The sequence below is a fragment of the Chaetodon auriga genome, chromosome 4 (assembly GCF_051107435.1).
Source record: "Chaetodon auriga isolate fChaAug3 chromosome 4, fChaAug3.hap1, whole genome shotgun sequence".
NCBI classification, from domain to species: Eukaryota; Metazoa; Chordata; class Actinopteri; order Chaetodontiformes; family Chaetodontidae; genus Chaetodon; species Chaetodon auriga.
Window position 1 is genome coordinate 21690128 of NC_135077.1, and position 18344 is coordinate 21708471.

An 18344-nucleotide genomic window follows, 5' to 3' on the forward strand; every position below is an offset into this window, starting at 1 on the left:
GGTACGGAAGCGGAGGCAGCGTGCTGTTGCTCGGCTCAGTGAGAGATCAGTCAGCCAAAATGTTGAGAATTACCATCCGGGCAGACATGGGAGCTCTTTGGGTGTTATTCTGTATCACCTATTCTCAGTTCTTGACCGTATCCTCTGATGACATAGTGGTAGCATGCGGGGGATTTGTGAAATCCGACGTTGAGATCAATTACTCTCTGATCGAGGTGAGAGTGCAATGCTAGCAGCGAGCTAACGGCTAGCTGGTTTACACAGTAAGCCAGGTTAAAGGTTAGGCGGAGACTGAATGGCAGTTTGAATGAAATAGCCACAACCGTAACGTTTATTTATGTTCAGCCAATGTTGTGTCTGTCGCTCGCAAATATAAATGACTGTAGTAAATGTATTTTGACATCTAGCCATCTGCTAGTTTGCTAATTTTTCATTTCTTTTCGCAGTCAGGGTTGACTGAAAACCCATATGTGATCTCACATGAGCGTGTCTTTATTTGTTTCTCGTAACTGCTGTCTCTGAAACCTAAAACCTGTTGACGAGGAGCACGTGAAGTGCTCACCGTCAGTCCTAATCCTGCTCATTCACAGGCTCCAGGGTCTTAGCCTCTTGGCTAATTGGTTAAATGAACTAAGGCTCAGATAGAGTGGTCTGTTTTTTGATGACAGCTGAAACACGCGACTCAACCAATTTGCCATTCAGCTCAGTATTTAAAGCATTAGCAGACTGAGTCCATGTTTGGTACTTAAAAAAAAACACTTTCTGCCTTCTTTCATGCACAGATTAAACTCTACACCAAACAAGGTTCATTGAAATATCAAACGGATTGTGCTCCGATCAATGGCTACTTCATGATCCCGCTCTACGACAAGGTATCACACTCACTCCTTTCAATGCTTTTAAGCCGTTAATTCACTGATGGCGATTGTAATCTGTGCTTTTGTCTCTTTTGCTCAGGGAGACTTTGTTTTGAAGATCGAGCCTCCTCTTGGCTGGAGCTTTGGTAAGACTGTGTGACAGCTTGTCCAGGAAATGCAAAGACAGCATCAGAGGTTGTTTGCATTATTGTACCGGCTTCTGCTTCTTTTGATCCAACTTTTAACATTTTTTTTTAAACTCTCATTAGAGCCAACCAGCGTCGACCTCCATGTGGATGGAGTGAGTGACATCTGTACAAAAGAAGAAGACATCAACTTTGTTTTCACTGGCTTTTCAGTCTCAGGAACGGTGAGAATGAAGGATTTTCAGCATCATTAAAGCAAATGTTTTGTCATGAAGACCTTAAAAGCTTATCTGCATCTAAAATGGGGTTGAAGGTTACATTCTGACTGACATCAGAAGGTGTTGGAGATCAACTGTACAACAGCTCCTCACACATCAGTGCTTTGTGTGTGTGTGTGTGTGTGTGTGTGTGTGTGTGTGTGTGTGTGTGTGTGTGTGTGTGTGTGTGTGTGTGTGCAGATGACTTTCCAGTTCTTATTTGTGCATCCAAGACCAGAAAAACCATCCGTATTATCCAGCCCTCTGTGAGCGTGTTCTTGGAAGAGTGTCAGCCTCAGGATTAATTCATGTTCTGAAATATCTCTCTGGTTATGTAACGTACTCTGCATTGTTCAGGTTCTGAGTAAAGGCCATCTCCTGGGTCCAGCTGGAGTGGAAGTCAAACTCAGCCGAATGGGAACAGAAGAGAAACTCCAGAGCGTCGTCACACAGCCTGGGGGAAAGTAAGCGGCTCGTGCCTTTCTGTCTGGTAGAGTTTTACACTGGTGTCTCTGCACTAAATGTGTTTAAACGTCATTTAAACATGTCTTAAATTGTTTTCGTTTTTTTCTCCAGGTATACCTTTTTAAAGGTACTCCCTGGAAGTTATGACATCACGGCTGCCCATCCCTCCTGGACGCTGGAGCAGGTTGGTAGCTTCACTTCAGCTTCCATTCGTCCATGTCCACAGCACAGACCACATAGAAACATGAGCGGGGCAGATGTGATGTCACCCATGGCTTTTTTCAAGGAGGGTTTGGGTTCAGGTGTTCTTCTTCTTCCTCCTGCATGCTTTATTTACTGGAGCTGAAAATATTTGATCAGCAGAGTGGAGCTGTAGAGTGATGAGCTGGCAGAGTTTCATTCATTGAAAAACAGATCCACCAGGTGACACACAGAAAGTTTAAGTCGTGTTTGGGACCATTTTGGGAACACATTCTGGAAAATATGGATTAACTCTCTGTAAGAATGGAAGTACGGAAGCCCTGAAAGGCAAATGGGCAAAAAAAAATTCTGATGATCGACTTTTTAAGTCTGATCTAAATAGTTCAAAAGATGAAAAAAGTATAATAATTTTTTTTTATTATTGGTTAATTTGTAGCATAAATAAAAATGTGAAAACAGGTGAAAAATAAAGTTTTGACACTTTTTTTTTTCAGTTTTTGTTAAAACTCATTTTGGCCACAAGAGGCTAAAAAGTTTGACTTCAGGGCTTTCTGACAGAGAGGTTGTAGGAAGTCAGGTGACGTAGTATAAAGAGCAACAGAGCACACGTATAGACGGATGAATGAGTCAGTTAGATTTAGGAAAAGATTGTGTGGGTTGAAGTGGACCATTGACAATGTAAACATGCGTTAAAAAGGCTTTCTGGCAGAAAACTTCTCCCATGTGTGGTACATTTCAGCCTCTTGTGACCAAAATGAGTATTACAATAACAGAATTTTCTTTCCTCACTTGCCTCTCAAGGCTTCCATAAGAGAAAGAGTCAAGATCATTAGCAAGGACCTTCTGTGGTTCCCTTCAAATTTTCCTTACATTCTCCAACGGATAGATAAGTTGGTTGTTTATTCTTAAAACCTCATTTAGATCAAGAGATTGCAAGAGACCTGAGAACACACATGTATACACTAGATCGCACACACAGACACCGTTGAAACATGAAAAATGTACATTAGTAGAAACCCATTTGGCTCAGTATATAAATAGAGCAGCCCATAATGATGATGTAAAAAGATGGATTAAGGCACTCGGAGCAGAACTGGGACAGATCAGCAGGTTTGTAACTAATGATTTCAAACTGCAGTCAGATCAGACCTGTGTTTGACATCATTTTCTGTCCCACGCTCAGGTATTAACACTGTTAAAGCACCTCTCCACCTGAGTGCTGTCATTAAGAAAGCATCACCTCAGAGGTCTTTTGAGTTCGGTATTACTTGAGTGTAGAAAATGATTCGCCCACTTGCTCAGCTGATAAGGTTCCCTGTCAGGTTAGCTGGTTTGTAACAAACGATGTCCAGCAGTAAGCACACTGCTCCTGACAGGCCCATTATTCCAGCCCTCAGCACGGCTAGCGTGGTGACCTTTGCCATCTTCCCATAGAGTGCCACCTCAGTGCACGTCTCCAATGCCAATGCCCCGGCCGCCGACCATCTGGTAGTTGGAGGCTACGATGTCTCGGGGGAGGTTCGCAGTGATGGAGAACCCATGAAAGAGGTCACCTTCCTCCTGTACTCAGCCACAGTCAAGAAAGAGGTACACCAACATTATTTTACATTTTCAGCAAGGAGTCGAACGTTTCCACTCTTGCAGTATTACTGCTTTATTTTTAGCATATCATGGAGTTCTGTATGAATTTTAGGTGAACTAAGTTGCATTGCTCCATATTTGTTGGTGTGTTTTCAGGACGTCAGTGGCTGTAACACATCCCCGGTGGAGGGGGCAGATTCTGGAGACGGCTCCCTGGTCTATATATGCAGCGCTCTGTCCAGAGAAGACGGGACCTTTGTCTTCCCCTCGCTGGCCAGCGGCGAGTACACTGTGGTAAGCTTTCTGTACAAACCAGAAGAAGGCTGTCCCCATTTCGAATCTCACTTTACATTTTCTAGGTCTCTGTCTGTCACAGCAAGTGCAGTTCAATACTAAAGCAGACACTCCTTGAGCAGCTAATATGTCAGAAATATAGAAAATTATCTGTTTGCAGTTTTCCATTGTTTACCAGAATAACACTGAAAACAGAATGTCAGACTAAAATTCTGATTTATTATATACCACATAAATGTGTTGGAGTGTGTAACATCATGCTTTAACCAAAACTGCAGAATGTTTCTGACATGTCCCCTTCACATCCCAGGCTTAGGCAAGCAATTTGAACCCAAAGTGGGAACGGCAGACTCCACCACTTCCACTAAAAACTACTATAATTGGAGCTAATTGCTTCTATAAGTAGATAGATAGATATCAAAAAATAGGGTTTGATGTCATGACATTGTAACTTTAACCTGCGCAGTGCACTGAAAAACTAAATCTAATTATTTCTGCCTCTCATTCTGCGTTTGTGACATCCTTCACTTCAGGTGCCTTTCTACAGGGGAGAAAGGATCACATTTGACGTCGCTCCCTCCAGGATGAATTTCAAGGTGGAACACAACAGTTTGAAACTGGAGGTAAAGCATCAAATCATACTGCAGGTTTTCAGTATTAGTTACGTGATGTCACATTTTGACATGTTTGTTCTGCGTGCAGCCCATCTTCCGTGTCATGGGCTTCTCTGTGACGGGCCGAGTTCTCAACAGCGTTGGTGGGGAGGGCGTCCCTGATGCCTCAGTGTCTCTCAACAACCAGATCAAAGGTAACCAGAGCAGAGGACTCCATGCTTTAGTTTCAGTGCCAACAACCAAACAATTGTGTGAATGCTCAATTTGTGCGTTCAGTGCTTCTCAATCCTTTACACACGTTCACGCCTGCTTTGCTATTCTGCCCTCGCAGTCATCAGCAAGGAGGACGGTTCTTTCCGGTTGGAGAACATGACGGCTGGTACCTACACCATCCGTGTCAACAAGGAGCTCATGTTCTTTGAGCCAATCACGGTGAAGATCGCCCCCAACACGCCCCAGCTCCCTGACATCGTCACAGCGGGGTCCGTCCGGCTCGCATACATTTTCGCATGATACATGCTTTGAAATTAATGAGAGAGATTGAGCTTCAGCTCAGCTGTTACCACGCTGCTGACCAGCTTGATCTGAGTTCTCATGTCGGCTCCACGCAGGTTCAGTGTGTGTGGCCAGATCTCCATCAGTCGCCTGCCTGAGGGCATGAAGCAGCAGGGCCGCTACAAGGTCACTCTGACACACCAGGACCAAGACAAGGCCTCCAGCAAGACCATCGAATCCGATCCACAGGGGGCCTTCTGCTTTCAGGCCAAACCTGGAGACTACAGTGTGCAGGTCGGTCTAACATTCAGATTCACCTGTTTGACTAGAATTTTAGTAGTTTGCCCACAGGCTCACTAATTAAATGCACATGAAGGTTCCCTTCAGCTGTTCTCAGATTTCCGGTATTTGTCTGTTGAAACCATGACATATAAGAGTATTCAATAAGTCAATGATATTATACCAGTCAGCTTTGAGATGTTTTCATAGATATAACTCATTTTGGTGCTTATATATTTGTATGTTTAAAAACTTGGCTTTCTACAAGATGACTTTGGTTATACTTCACGTGTGCAGGTGTCTCTCCCTGAGGCCGAGGTGAAAGCAGGCCTGGCTCTGCAGCCTCAGGCCCTGGATGTCTCCCTTGTGGACCGTCCCCTCACAGACCTACTTTTCACCCAATTCATGGCTTCTGTCTCTGGAAAAGTCTACTGTCTAGGTAACACACGCTTCAACCCACAGAAACATTCCATCTTTATTCCATCTTTGTGCATATTTCCACATAAACTGACCTTGTGTCCTCTGGTTGGCCTCCAGCTTCCTGTGATGACCTGTCAGTAACCCTGCAGCCAGTGAGTCGACAGGGAGAGAGGAGGGCGGTGGCGCTGTCTGGCAGCAGTGACACCCTCAGCTTCTCCTTTGACGGTGTTTTACCTGGGAAGTACAAAGGTCAGGATTCACCACCAACAGCTTACATTCATAATTATAGTACTAATGATAGTTGTGACATTTATTTCTTTCATTCATTTGGGGTCAATTTGAGCTGTTGCCATTTAGAACGTGGTGGTTGTTATTTGATGAAGTTATTTTAAGAGGATAACAAATGCAGAGTCAGCGTACGAGTTTTGACCGGGCGACCTCAAGCTAACCATCGTATATACAGATTCTTCCATTCCGTGTACATTTCTATTCGGAGACCTCACTAAACACTCTCTAACGATTGTGGGGAAATCAATTAGTAATTACCAGATTTGGATCATAATTGGTGTGAGCAGCTTTCAGGAAGCGCACATTATTCAGCCAGTGTTCCTCTACCTTCTGGTGCTGCATCCATCTCACTCACTGTTCAATACACACAATCTGTTTTATGTGCCTGCGAGCAGTCTGCACACACAGTGTCTTTGAGGCATGTTTACTCAGCTTGTAGTGTTCCCAGGCCCAAGCAGTGCGAGTAGATGACGTTCTTAGGCATTTGTTCATAGATGAGATCATTAGAAGATCTTCAGTGTGAATGCCTGACCTTGGCTGGGGGGACACATTTAAGCCTTGTCAGCGCAGACGCTCACATTTCTGTCTCTGTTGCTTTTAGTCTGTTTATTCATAATTTGTTCTTCTCCATCTTCTCCAACATGTCAGTGAGCATCTCTCACGAGGAGTGGTGCTGGAAGCATAAGTCCGTGGAAGTGGAGGTTCTGGACTCCGACGTCTTGGGGGTGGAGTTCAGACAGATTGGCTACATCCTGCGCTGCTCCCTGTCCCATGCCATTACTTTGGTCAGTGTTTCAGTCACAGTGGCCGCGCCTGGTGCGTGCTGCAGCAGATGGCGGCTCGTTCCGCAATTATTGTTCCAATTCGAACTAACGTGTTTTTCTGCACAGGAGTTCTTCCAAGATGGCAGCAAACCCGAGAACGTCGGCGTGTACAACCTCTCGAAGGGAGTCAACCGCTTCTGCCTCTCCAAGCCTGGTGAAGTTCATTCTCCTGACCTCTCATTAGCTAAACACAGTATGAATTAGCATATCTAGAGAAGAAAAAAAATCTCAGCGTACCAACTGTTCCCTTGTGCATAGTTAGAGTGCAGCATTTTCAGCCAAAAGGTCTGTGTCAGACTTGCCTAAATATAAAACTGGAGCAAAGTAATTAATCAACCAACAATGGCTTGTCCAGGTGTTTACAAAGTCACCCCCCGCTCCTGCCACCAGTTTGAGCAGGACTTCTACACCTACGACACGTAAGTAATGAGAAGCTGCGTCCATTTGTTTCTGCATTCGAAGAATGTTCTGCCTCTGTTTAGTTCACCCAAGTGACTGTTGTTCACCTGTGTCCAACAGCTCAGCCCCCAGTATCCTGACCCTGACTGCAGTGCGGCATCACATGACCGGGCTCATCACCACCGACAAGATCCTAGACGTCACAGTTACCATCAAGTAATGAAGAATTGGCGTGACCCTGCGTGCTAATGCTAGCTGCTGTGCAACCTTCTGCAGATGTCCAGCTAAAATGCTTTTTTTTTTCCTGCCTCCACTCGTTCAGATCGTCTATCGAGAGTGAGCCGGCGCTGGTGCTGGGCCCCCTGCGGAGCCTGGAGGAGCAGAGGCAGGAGCAACAGCTGCAAGAGATTCAGCTGCGCCGTCTAGAGCGAGAGCGCCGCGCTGCTGAGGAGGAAGGCGGAGCCCGGGATGACAGCCCTCCCATCCAAGAGAAGGCGGATGAGCTGACAGGCCCCTTCCACTATGAGTTCTCCTACTGGGCCAGGTCGGGGCCACTGCATGTCCACTGCATTTTTTACCTCATGCTCTGCGCTCTTAGCAGTGCCCATGAGGGCTGAAACAAAGCTGTAGCACATTGAAAATTCAAAACCAAATTCATCAGTTTTCTGAGAAGTGTGTTCTTTAACTTCCACTTAAGCTGCACATGTAGCAGAACTTTAAGCTCCTGATTGGACCTTTCTGAATGAAAGGCCCCCTGTGGAGTTGAAGTAAACTTCTATGTTAAAGTTTTATGTCCACAGGTGTGTAACTTCTGGACTTTTCATCAAAGAGCTAGATATTTTCGCTCATCTTTTGTACTGAGGATTTAACCAGGAGAGTATCCAGCTGTGAGTCCCCTGAAGTTAGTCTGTGGAGAAAATGAACAGGACTTTTACCTCCAGCACACTGGAACCCCAAATAACTCCTTTCACTTTGCAACTTTATTGTCAGTGTCTGGTTGACATCCACTAATAGCAACCACGAAGTCTAAGAGTGTGTGAAGGGCGATGAATCAGTGTATATTATGTGACTGTGCAGGGCTGGAGAGAAGATCACAGTGACACCCTCCTCTAAGGAACTGCTGTTCTACCCTCCTGAGGTAGAGGCCACTATCACTGGAGGTAAGTCCCTTCACACACTCTGTCATCTATCAACCCGTCTTTATCTGTTTGCATCTTTGTCATAGCTGCTTCCTAAGTCTTTCATTCCTTGCAACACCAACAAGCTAAAGCTATTGCACTCTCCACAGAGTCGTGTCCAGGTCGACTGGTGGACATCGCGGGGCGTGCAGGTCTCTTCCTGGAGGGCAAGGTGTCACCAGAGCTGCAGGGCGTGGAGATCTCCATCACGGAAAGAGGAGCTGCTACACCACTCATTACTGTGGCCACTAACGAGATGGGAGCATACAAGTATGAGAACCCCACACTTAAGTGGAGAAATACAAATAAAGTGCATGGAAATTAGAGGGAGGATGTTCCAGAGCCAGTGACACAAGGAGCTAATTAATAAGTCTAAATCAGAGAGTTTTGTCATGCTGAAAGGAAAAAGAGTCAGGATCTTAACAAGTCATTAATATACCAAAGGGCCCGTCCATAAATACATTTGAACCCCTAAAGAGGTGTAGGAACAGCGGCCATGTGTGGGTCCTAGTTAAAACTCTGGCAGTAATGTAGTTTGCTGTTCTAGCCCAGAGAGTTTTAAAAAAAATGTCCGTGTTAGCGCAGGTCAGCCAAACAGACTGTTAACTCACAATCTGTGCGTGAGAGACCAACCGGTTTGTGCAGGCTGTTTAAAAGGACTTCAGGGTAAACACTGTCGACGGGGCTGAGGGCTTGGAGTTCATGAAGTGCTGCGTCTGTACTGTCCATGGCATGAAAACAAATGGAAAAGTTTGACTTCCCTGTTTGTTAACACTTGTTTGGTTGGTCTTCTCCAGAGGTCAAACAGCCACGCGAGCAGTCATAACTCATATTTGAACCCACAGACATGTGTGACTTCTCCACTTAACAGATATATGCTCATCTAACTCCAGAGGATCATCACATTTTAAAGTTTTCTTCAGTATCAGATGAATCCCATGATAGCTGTTTGTACAGACATGGGTAGGTTGCTAGCAGGAACTGCTAATAGCTAATTCAGCGTTTAATGGTCCGAAAATGTGAACTGATAGAGGCTTAAAAAAAGGTTCAGCCTCAGCTTAACTCACTGAATACATAGCAATGTTACATTTCCTGTATATGGACATGATAAGGTTTGTCAGCAGTTGCCTTGAGCCCTGAACAAAAAGTAGTTCTTCACAGGCAGCAAATCATTATTCAGCTTTGACATGTCAGTATCAAAAGTGTCAGTTTTATCATTTATTTTTGATTCATATTGGATGGAATTCTGTATTATTATGTCACTATCATATGTATGCCATTTGGTTTTATATGCTGGCTGGTATGCACCCTGGAGACGTGCAGCCCTGACCACCTCTCTCTGCTCTCTTTCTGTCAGCGTGGGTCCCCTCCACAGCGACCGGCAGTACGACATCAGTGCCAGTAAAGAAGGCTTCGTCCTGAGTCCAGTGGAGGGAACACAGGGAGATTTCAAGGCGTTCGCTCTGGCTGGTGTCACCTTCAAGGTACATGTGACCAGCCTCACTTGCATACATCCCAGTTACATCTCAGTAATCACCAGCCACTTTAACGTCTGCTATTATTATATATTACTATTTAGCCGACACTAAGTGTCTTAAAATTATAGCTCTTTGCACACATTTACTACTCTCACTGATTAGGTAGTTTAAGTGGAATATGAAGTGACATGAAGTGTTGTTAGTTCTACTGTATGTTTTCACAAAATATAATTAATAGAAACCATCATGATGATCACTGAATCGGTTTTCTACTATTCTGTGTGTGTCGCCTTGGTTAAAAGGGTCTGCAGTTATCTACAGCGGCTCTGAGGCAAAAGTGTTAGTTTCCCCTTTCAGAGTGTGAAAAATTCCTTTCAAATTTTTTTGTGCAGCATCAATAACGAGTTTTTATCCAACTTCCCCAACCTCATTATATCCACAATTTGAATGATTTCAAGATTTCTCTGTGCTAGTTTGGCCTCATCACAGTGGACATTTAGTCCGACTGAAGGAGTTGAATCTGTTACCTGTGAGTTCATCCACAGCTATAACACTGTTTTTCAATTAATTCTTGACACCCTCATGTAGTGTAATATAAGCAGCTTCCCTCTCCTTCCCTCCGTGCTTTAGATCAAATCAGAGGATGGTCACGCCCTGTCGGGTGTCCTCCTGTCTCTGAGCGGAGGACAGTTTCGCTCCAACCTGCTGACCCAGGACACTGGCCTGCTCACCTTTAATAACCTGGTAGGGATCCAGAAATGTGTTAATTTGTCTTCACTGTTGTAATGTTCTTCCAGCACGAGCCTGCTGTAAAGCTGATTGCAGGCATGCTTTGACTTGTGGTTGCTCGAGCTGACGTATATATTCTTCTGCTCTCCGTTTGATATTCCCTCTCGTCAGAGTCCTGGTCAGTACTACTTCAAGCCAATGATGAAGGAGTTCCGCTTTGAGCCGGCATCTCAGATGATCACAGTGGAGGAGGGGCAAAACCTCAGCATCGATATAATTGGTATCAAGACTGCTTACAGGTATACAGATGTGCCTTGTGCAGTTTAGCTCTGTAGAACTTCCTGTTTCAGTATCCACAACGTGCTGCTCAGATTTTCTTTACCCTTTGATGCTGTTTGTTGTCAGACTAGACGAGGGTCTAGCTCCACAAATGTCCGTAGCGCTGTAGAGTCTGATCAGGGTCACGGTCTTGTTACTGTCCTCAGCTGCTATGGAGCTGTGCAGTCTCTGAGCGGGGATGCAGAGAGGGACGTGGCGGTGGAGGCGGTGGGACAGGGAGAATGCAGCCTCTACAGCGAGGACACCGTCACCGATGAGGAGGGTCGCTTCAGACTCCGGGGTCTGCTGGTGAGTATGCTGGGAACATGTCACAGTCAGACTGGAGGGGTGAAAACTAACATGAATACACACACAAGTAGCTAATGGACTGTATGTGATTTTACACAGCAATGCTATACTTGTACTGTAACGTAAGCCTTTCTACTGTGCACCTTATATGACTTAATGGATGTGATGTTTCCTTGCAGCCGGGTTGCAAATATCTAATTCAGCTGCGAGCTGAAGGCAATGACCACATTGAGAGGGCCTTACCGCAACACAGAGCTATAGAGGTAAGACGCAGATGTATGAAAGGTCCACGAGGCTTCACTGCTCGATGATGTGTGCAGTAAACAAATGTAGGTTTTGCAGGAGTAATAACAATTATAAGAGCAATTTAGCACTGCACTCCTATACCACTGGACTCACAACGGACAGTTTATAGGAAAGCATCAAAATCGATGCCTTTTCGTTCCATACATCCCTCCTTCTTGTCAAAACCAAAAATCCTATTCAGCCACCGGCAAGTCAGTTGTAGATTCGACTTTGGCATGCTAGTAGCTGCTAACGTAGCCTCGAGCTGCTAGCCGAGAATTAGCAGAGACGAGGAGCAGGGCTGCAGAGCTCTGTTAAGATCAGAGATTATTATTCAGACTAGAAACAGCTGCAGGCTGCAGGGTCGCTGCATGACGCTGCAGCAGAAGTTGAGTCTGGGTCAACTTTCTTACCTGACGACCCGGCGTTGTGTTGCTGCATCAACACACTGGCCTCATTGAAATGATCTGTTGATGAATATCATGGACTATGATCCAAAACCCCAGAACAGCTACTAAACCTTTTTATTAGATAGACTGTTCAAGAGTTGAACCGTGAACCTCTTCTAAAAGGCCGTTCTTGATCCTGCAGTCCAAACTGTTACACATTCTCAATGTCATAGCATTTTTAAAGGTTGTTTCATGGCGAGCACTGAAGGCTAGATACAGGAGGGTATGGAAAACTTTTGTAATTCAATTGTTAACGTAACTGTGGGAACCCTGTGATTATGACTTATCAGCGGCCTTATCACATGGGGCCTTTCTATACGCAGAACAAAAGCAGCGATAATCCCATTGCAAGTTTAAACCTCTCTGTTCATAATTTTAGCTTGTCTGAAAAGTGCAGACCCCCTAATCTCTGTGGCAAGGCAGGAAATGCCTTAATTCCACTTAATTCTCTGTTATTATCACGCCGTGTGACTTGTACAAAGCTTTATCCGCTGTTCACATTTGCCGCTTTCTGAAGGAGTGCAGAGTTGTATCTGTACATTAAGCTCTGCCTTCCCTCTCAGGTGGGCAGCAATGACATTGACGGGGTCAACATCATCGCCTTCAGGCAAATCAATCAGTTTGACCTCAGCGGAAACGTCCACACGTCCCCTGAACATCTCCCAACACTATCGGTAGGGCCGCTTGGCTTATATTACCCCTGCACTGCAGTCTTACACACATTTCTGTAGCTTTACTCAAAGCTTTACTACTTTTTCTCCCTTTTCTTTCCCCAGGTGAAGCTTTACAAGAGTGACAATCTGGACAACCCAATCAACAGCGTCTCTCTGGGACAGTCCCTCTTCTTCCACTTCCCTCCTCTGGACAGAGATGGAGAGGTATCTGCTTGGAATTTAGCTGTAAAAGGATGTCAGATTGTCAGCTTGTATATTTGACTAAATGTATGGACGGCTGTAGACTGAACAGGACAGGCTGTTGTTGGATCTAAGGTCACCTTCCTCTCTCTGCTCCAGAGCTACGTGCTGATGCTGTACTCCACGCTGTCCCGCTCCCAGTATGACTTCACTCTGCCTCAGGTCACCTTCACCTCCAGCGGCTACCACAAGCACGTCACGCTCACCTTCAACCCCACCGTAAGACGCACATGCTTTTTTTTAAGTTTACCCTGCCCAATGTTTCAACGCCTGTTTTCTGTGCTGGAATATTTTCTTTTTTACCGCCAAGAACGACAGGATTCCTGGCTTATAGTGAGGCGTACTGTGGCAGGTTTTGTATTGGAAAGCAGTGAGGATTGTGCCGTTTCTCTGGGGTTGTCTCATCCCTCGTTGTGTGTTTCTGTGTGTGTTTTCCCACAGCGTAAAGTGCCTGACCAGGATGTTGCCCAGGGCTCCTACATAGCTCTGCCCCTCACGCTGCTGCTCCTGTTAGCAGCGTACAACCACGAGAAGGTACGTAACCACCTCCACCTGCTCCACACAACACATCCAAAGAGCTTTTCTTGCGTGACAATTTTGCGTTTTTTTATTTATTTAGTTGGAATAAACCTCACTGGGATTTGGTCTTATCATGCCCAAGCCTGAAATTTGGAAGGACATCAAGAAGAATGTCCCACTTCCTGTTGTTTTGATGTTTTATAATCAGCACTTATCCATGTGTTAATTCCTCTTAATTACTTTTTTCAGGGATTTTCTTCATATTTCAAGTAAGAAACAAAACAAATGGCGTTTGTTTAACAGCGTTTGCCGACCTGTTTTGCAGGTAATCCCCCTCCTCTTACAGGTGGTGAATCGCATCCAGGGAGTGAGGAGCATGGCCCAAGCCAGCGGGGACATGGCTGCTCTGGACGAAGCCAAACGTCAGGCCAAGAGACAGAAGGCCAGGCGTACATGAGCACACACCCACGGCTCACCACAGACCACATCTTTGCACGCTAAATAGTACACTCGCACGCATGGCCGCAGCCTCAGAGAGCACTGTGGGCTCACTCGTAGAGTAGATGTTGGTCCACAAGATAAACCTCTTAACGTTTGGCTTTGGCTAATTGTGTGTGCCCGTGAACTATTTAGCTCACTGAGATGTGATTTGGCCCCAAGTGAAGCCTAACACGAACCACTCAATGCGCATTACCACCTCTTCATCAGCCGTTCAGACACACTGGACTGAGCGCTGACGTTTTACTGGTCGTTTTCTTTTTTTTTCTTTTTTTCTTTTTTTTTTTCAAAAAACACTCAATGTCTAAGAAAATTGTCAGTATTTGTGATAGAATATGAGCCATTTTTATACCTTTGTAATTTATCGAGGTCAACTCAAGCCTTTTGCGTGTGCTGAATGCTTTCGATATCAGTTCTGACAAAGTTTAGGACTCATGTCTTTCACCTGCTGGCATCGGGGGTCAGTTCAGACACTTCACAATGGGATGTTCTTCAGAGTGTGGCTGGAATTTAGTGAGATCTAACCACAGCTACCACGTTTAACTTACAGGTGTTTAAAATGTCCAGTTCCTGTGGGATGAAATTAGAGCCAATCAGGCTCAGAGCTTGTGAAGTGACCGGCAGTAATGTTTCAAAGTGTGAAGCTTTACCACTTTGAAGCCCTGTGGAGAAAAAGTTTGTGAGATTTGTGGTTGTAGAAATATTTGAGAATGTTCAAACGACATTTGTGTTGAAATTTTTCCTCCGTTGAGTTTACACCAGGGCTCTGAGAAGAAAGCAGAAAACTGTGTCCTGGTTTGAGTTTGAACCCAGATGTTCACAAAAGCAGAGTTAACTCACCGAGTCGGTTTATTTAAACTCGCTGAACTACAAATCTTTTCTCAATATACACATTTTTTAATAGGTCTACAAAGAGTTGAATGAAAGAGTTTGAACTTTTTTTAACTTCATTTCACAGGCTCACAGTCTTTTTGACCCTGATTGGACCCCATAGATTTGATGTAAAACTGAATCACATCACAAACAGGGACTGGTTCTGTAACTGCTCACTGTGATTGAGCGACAGCCAAACACACTGACGAGCTAATAAATGCTTTGTGCTGTTGTCAGCCACGTCGTGTCACTTAAATGCTAAACACCCACGAGTTACTGTAATGCACTCCACTTCTGATGGTATTTTATAAGCTGTTAAGTGCGATGCAAGATTGACTTTATGTCAGTTTCTCCTTTAGCTCAGGAAAGTGGACAGGATGCTGGAAATTTGGGTTTGAATACTGAACGAAGAGAATCATTTTGTTTTTGGGTGAGGTGGACTGGGGTCGGGCTGGAGGGGGTAACTGATGGCTGATTAATTTATTAACATATTTGTAATTAGATGTGAATGGTAACTTGGTTTGTGTTCGGGGAAATGTCCTTCAGAAGTGTGCTTGTTTTTTGTTTTTTTTTAATGATGTTCGGTCAGATGAAGCGTGTGACAAGCTGTTCTAGATCCGACATGCAGTTTAAGAGGACAGAAATGAGAATACTTAAAAAGGGTCTTTCGTGACCTTGAGTTAAAACTTGGAAAGACAAGGCAGATTTATGTTTTCTTAAGCTCATTGTCTTACCATCCAACTGTGTACTTCACTGAAAACTCTGGACCCTGATTATTTTTCTGTGTTTAATCCATCTGCTCTCAGTTGTGGCTGGATTTCGATGAAAGATGAGAAGGCCACTGACTATTTACTGACTTGAAAGTTATTCCAATTAGTCCACATGTAGGGGAGTTGATTAGTTTGTTGGGGTGGGGGGGGGGGGGTGGGGGGGGTGGGGGGTGCGGCAGGGGTAGGGGTGTAATTGTCATTTGGTCAGAATCTGTTTTGAGGGTTTCTTTTTTGTTGAGATAATAAAGTTTGACTGGAAGGAAAAGTGACTCAACTGTTTTGTGGTTTTGCCTCTAGGGGGCAGTGTAAGTTTAGGCATGAATGCTTACAGATCTCATCCTATATTAAAGTACAGAACTTATATACTATATTAGTTCTTGGTTAAAAAAGATGTGGATTACTCCTGGAAAATCAATAAAAGCCAGCCTGACTCTCATTATTCCCTCTCTTCTGCCGAGCAGCATATGGTTTGAAATGCTTGAGGGCACATTAGAGTGCAGGAGGACAAGCTGATGTTTGGTTAAGAGAGGTTGAAATGCTCTGAGTAGAAATGTCACTGGACTGAGTTTCGGTGTGAATGTTGTGCTCTAATGTGGTAAGGAAGTGGAAGTATGAAACACAGCAGAGGTCTTAATAAACTACAGCAGGCCAAACTCCACTGGATTGGATAAAGAGCATCAAATGAACACCAGAGTTTATAGAAAAAAAAACACCTTTGATTGAACCTTCAGGTAGGTGAGATCACATGCTGTCTTGACCAAACAGTGTTAGTTGGGGGGGGGATCAATTTCCTGACCAGCTTCTATTGTCAGCTAATAATAGGCACATCATTTATCAACAGTATGACCACAGGAAATTACATGGACAAACTCATGGTGTTAGCTGGAATGTGGCTGGGTGGCGCCGTGAGGTCGGCTGGGTCGGAGCTCGCTGTTTGCTATGAATGATATCGTTTTGGCAGTTCAAAAGTTCCTGAACTCGGAATTAAGCGGAAATTTGTCAGGTGTCTCAAAAACGCACCTGGCCTTTTCTTTCTTCTTCCAGAGCAGATGTTTTGACATGTCGAAGCAGTAAAAGCACAGCTGGAACTAATAACATTAAGGATGGCTTCACTTCGTTCCACTTAGGTGTGCCACTTTCGGCGCTACCAGCACGGCTCATACTGGGACCCGTGGATGGGACTTTGTGATTGGCAGTAATTAAACCTGTCTGTTGTGCTATAATGTGAAAATGTTTACTGTGAAAAGGGCATGTTTTTGACCACAAGGGGCAAATACTCTAAAATATACTCTCAGAAACACAACCCTGATACACCATTAGCTTTTTAAGCTGTTGCTGTTTACCAGAGTGTCACAGAGCAGCTTAAGCATCCCACTGTGGCTGTGGTTAGTCCAGTATTCACGAGCATTTTATTTGGAAGTCTAACGAACCATAGATGAAGGATAAAGTTAAGAGCGAGTGCATAAGCCAGCTGCAAAATTTCAAAATGCCTTGAGGCTGCACAGAACTGACCTGTGATAGGAGCATTTGATTGGACGCGAATGTCAAAACAGGGACGTACAAGCACAATGTTCTTAAGCTGTTCTGTTGTTCTGCCCCTCTTCTGTAAAATGAAGTGTATTAGGCTGATTGCGCTGCTGCTGTTCGTCTTTCAGAGAGCTTATTTCCTCTGTTACACAGGCTTCTTCTGTTCTTGGTGTTCCCAAGTCTAAAAGTAATCTACTTTAGTGTCTTAAAAAGAGAATTTAGGTATAGAAAAGTCATTACAAGTACTACTTTTTGGCTTAATTTAGCTTGACACATACTTTTAAAATGTGTACTTCTGACTAGATGTCATTAAGTTCAACATAAATGTATTAAAATGAATGTACTCATTCTGCTATACTTGAAGTGGTATTTCAAAGTACTTACAGAAAGGGGACTTTATTCTAAGCGTATTATAAATTCTACTTAAGCACACTAAATTACAAATTCTTGACAAGTATACTTATTTTGCAGTATTTGTAGTACATTATTAGCATGTTTAATTAAAATGTGCTTTAATTTCACTTCATTTTAAGTATATCAGTGCATTTCCAACATATTTGGGATATAATACAATTTTACTGTTGTTTTGAATGTTGATGGATCATGATTTTCAGTACACTCAAATTCAAAAAATTCAAATATCTTTAATTGTCATTGCACAGGTACAACGAAATTGAGGTAGAATGCTCATATCAGTGCTATTTATAGGACATAAAAGATACAACAGACACAGGCACATTATAATTTAAATAAGATTAAAAAAACTATAAAATATATATCCATGATTAGCATGGATATATATTTTATACAGTTTGTAAAAGGTTTGCGCTAATTTAGAAAACTATTATACTTTAAGTATACTCAAGTATTACTCAAGTATTACTCAAGTGGTACTCAAGGACTACTTGAGTACCACTTGAGTAATACTTGAAGACGACACAACAGGTACTTTCTACATACTTCAATAAGTATGATTTAAGTATAATATTTTTTCCCTGGGTTTTCTGTCCATATTCTAAGATACTGCTATACTGGTTTGTCAAATTTGAACACTTAGTCATTTAACATAGAAAAAAAAAAAGAATCAATTTCGTTTGTATTCAACAGCAGTGAAGCTGTGACAATGGCTAACACTCATGGGCCGTGTTGACATTGTTTACTGCTGATGAACACACTCTCCTGCATGAATGAAATAATTCACGATGACATTATCTCATGTGAAATATCGTAGTTACACAACGAGAGGCTGAGCTCATATTCACATGCACTTCACAGCCCATGCTAACTGTACAACCCAGAGTCTCTCACTTGGAGCATAGACCATATCCTCTGATCAGTTTGTAGATATAGATCTGAACTACAACGGCTGTATGCGTG

At 43.8% G+C, this 18344-nt stretch overlaps 1 protein-coding gene across 1 annotated transcript; it reads left to right on the top strand.

The window, feature by feature from the left end:
- Nucleotides 1-9: 9 nt before the first annotated feature.
- nomo (nodal modulator) lies at nt 10-16088 on the top strand. The gene is made up of 31 exons (XM_076728276.1): nt 10-215; nt 783-872; nt 958-1003; nt 1127-1227; nt 1618-1724; nt 1837-1909; nt 3361-3513; nt 3664-3801; nt 4335-4424; nt 4504-4609; nt 4747-4897; nt 5027-5204; nt 5487-5628; nt 5727-5858; nt 6546-6682; nt 6788-6875; nt 7077-7140; nt 7241-7336; nt 7443-7664; nt 8198-8280; nt 8409-8568; nt 9656-9782; nt 10407-10520; nt 10677-10804; nt 10991-11132; nt 11312-11395; nt 12430-12540; nt 12643-12744; nt 12880-12999; nt 13222-13314; nt 13625-16088. Exons 1-31 carry the CDS (start codon nt 60-62, stop codon nt 13754-13756), a joined length of 3666 nt encoding a protein of 1221 aa, XP_076584391.1. The 5' UTR covers nt 10-59; the 3' UTR covers nt 13757-16088.
- Nucleotides 16089-18344: the final 2256 nt, after the last annotated feature.